Source organism: Epinephelus moara, chromosome 4 (assembly GCF_006386435.1).
Source record: "Epinephelus moara isolate mb chromosome 4, YSFRI_EMoa_1.0, whole genome shotgun sequence".
Taxonomy (NCBI): Eukaryota; Metazoa; Chordata; class Actinopteri; order Perciformes; family Serranidae; genus Epinephelus; species Epinephelus moara.
The window spans coordinates 1,109,492-1,112,216 of record NC_065509.1 but is presented as its reverse complement, the minus strand read 5'-3'; the positions used below and the strand labels follow the sequence as shown (position 1 = coordinate 1,112,216).

The 2,725-nt window shown below is 43.5% G+C and overlaps 1 protein-coding gene across 1 annotated transcript in view; it reads right to left on the bottom strand.

Moving 5' to 3' along the window:
- Positions 1 to 2,136, bottom strand: part of LOC126388596 (zinc finger BED domain-containing protein 4-like) — a 3,574-nt gene extending 1,438 nt beyond the window's left edge. Inside the window, exons 1-3 of the mRNA XM_050041794.1 lie at positions 620 to 2,136; positions 366 to 522; positions 6 to 123 (exon numbers count right to left, since the gene is read on the bottom strand). Of these exons, the coding sequence (XP_049897751.1) occupies positions 6 to 123; positions 366 to 522; positions 620 to 866 (522 nt within the window). The 5' untranslated portion in view covers positions 867 to 2,136. The remainder of the gene's footprint in view (positions 1 to 5; positions 124 to 365; positions 523 to 619) is intronic.
- Between the last annotated feature and the right edge of the window lie 589 nt (positions 2,137 to 2,725).

Genomic DNA, 2,725 nt, shown 5'->3' with positions numbered 1-2,725 from the left:
CTCACTGGCTCTGCTGCCTCTGGCTCTTTGCTGGTGGTGGCCCTCCTCTCCTCCGTCTTCTTTGCCACCTCCTGGATGAGGTGGTCTTTGGCAAGCGTCAGGTGGGCTGACTTGGTGAAGAAACTAAAAAAAGATAAATGTAACATTACACACAATTTAAAACAACCTAAGAAAGACACACCACATAGCACAGCATAGGCAACTAAATTACACATGTACTCAATAAATATACAGTTAAAAATCTAACAATATAACAAACTCTACATTGAAAGGGAAATAAAATATTGGCTTAATTCCGGTGTGTGGTGATGACTTTATAATGATCATGTTGCACAAAAGGTCCATTTTAATTTAACTGTACTTGCCCATCTTTGTATCTGGCGTCGAGTAGAGTGGCCATGTAGAAGAGTGGCTCTGTTTCCACATTAGCAAAGCGTTTCTCCACTGCCTCCAGGAGAGTCCTCTTCATGGTCCTGATTCCCTGGTCATGCTCTTCCTCTCGAGACAGAACACGTCTGAGGACTAATGAATGAATGAATGAATGAATGGAAGGGATGATGGTTTGTTTCAAACTAACAATATAAATAAAATGTTACAATACAAAATGATAAAAAATGACCTGTAATGGCAGGCAACACATCAGCTGCAGATGCAGTCTCTCTGCTCACATCCCTGGTCAGCTCTTCAAAGGGAACAAGCACCTCTGCTGTCTTCGTCATCAGCTCCCACTGGTTGACTGTCAGTGTCGCTGGTAGAGTGCGTTCAGCAGCATACACACTGAGGGCCCGTTTTTGTTCCAACAGACTCTGCAGCATGTAGAGGCTGCTGTTCCATCTCGTCTGCACATAATAAATATAAAATATCATTAAGAGTGTGCTTTCATTCACTTTATTTTTGTGCAGAGTAGTATTATGGCTGTGCAATGGATAGACTCTGTCTTCTTATGGCTATGTTGTTATTATTTGTTTTTATTAGTGTTCAGCACTTTGGTCGACCGATGTAGTTTTTAAATGTGCTTTATAAATAAAGTTGACGTTGACTATGACAAAGAAATTGTGTTGGCAAGCCAGGTGCAGAGCAAAGTATTTATTTAGTACTAAAAAGTGCATGGGAATAAATAATAGGATAAAATAGTAATAATGGATAAAAATAAATAATGGAAAGAGGAATCTCACCTGCACATCTTTCTGCAGGCGCTTGACATCCATGTTCAAGTCCATCTGGATGTCTTCCAGACGGAAGTAGGCTAGCGGGGAGTGCTTGAAATGGCCTACAATCTTCCTCGCGTTGGCCAGTGTGTCTATGACGCTGCGCTGGGAAAGCAGGCCCTCGTGCACGACAAGTTGGAATGTATGCGCTACACAGCCCACACTCTGTACTCCCATATCCAGCATGGCTTTCTTCATATTTGCAGCGTTATCGCGCAAAATGACATGAACTCGGTTCTTGTCTATTCCCCAGTTGTTAAGCATCTTCTCCATCGCCTGCTGGATGCGCTCTGCTGTGTGGGATCCACGGAATTCCTGGGCATGCAAAGTTGCACGGCGTAAAACAAAACTGGAGTTGATCCATTGCGCAGTGAGGCTCAGTAGTGACATCGGAGACACAGACGAACTCCAGATATCTGTGGTAAACGCGACATCAGGCACGTCTTTCAATAGGACAAGTAGCTTGTCGCTAATCTTTTTCTGGAGCGCTGGCAGAGCCTTTTCTGAGAAATAGTGTCGAGAGGGCATGTCGTATCGTGGTTCCACATACTCCATAAGCATGACAAATCCCGGGTCGTCTACCAGGGAGAGTGGCTGGTCACTCATTGCTATCATCTCGGCTATCTTTTCTGTTATCTTTTTCGCCTTTTCACAGTCGCGGGGCATTTTCTCTCGCTTCTTGAAAGCCTCTTCCACTGTGGGCTGGCTAACCTTCGGCTTGGTTGCCTGTGTAAACTCTGTATATTGCGTCGGGTGTTTGTTTTTCAAGTGCCGTATCAAGTTTGTTGTGTTAAAAGCAGCTTTGTCCTTACCACCCCTCGATATCCCAATTTTACATATCTGACAGTTTGCGACTGCGTCGTTCTCGTCGTTCACTTTGAAATATTTCCACACAGCAGACATGATAGCACGCGCCTCAGCTTCAAAACAAACTGACATGCTCTGCGCATGCGTTGTTTCTGTGAGGCTGTCTGGCTGTGTGCCGTTTGACACAGACAAGGTCTGACTCTGTAAACGGTGTTAGTAAATACTATTTTATTCTAATTTATTTTGAATCACCAATAGCCCATATATTACAAATCTGATAAAAATAATGACTTTAAATATACTTATATGTATATTATATAAATCCAATCCCTGATTGGGTCATAACGTCCGAGTTCCGATCGAGTCTGCAGTCACGTGATCGGCCCCGATTTCCGATCACGTGATCGGATCGGGACATCCCTAATATAAACTAAGCGTGTACCTACAGTAATGTAAATTAATTGCAATGTTTTGTCACGAGCTCAGCCTAGTAAGCTAGCATAGCGGCTAGTTAGCCTAACGGCTAGTTAGCCGGCAGCTTCCTTTGACTCACCAGGAGACTGAGGTGTTGTAGGTGTTGTGTGAGCTCACACTGGTTGTTTCAAAGTTATGGAGTGATAAGTTGTGGAATATTCAGTCTATTATTTGCAATGTTTTGTGACTAGCTGAGCTTAGAAAGCTAGAGGTGGCTAGTTAGCAGTAGGGCCTAC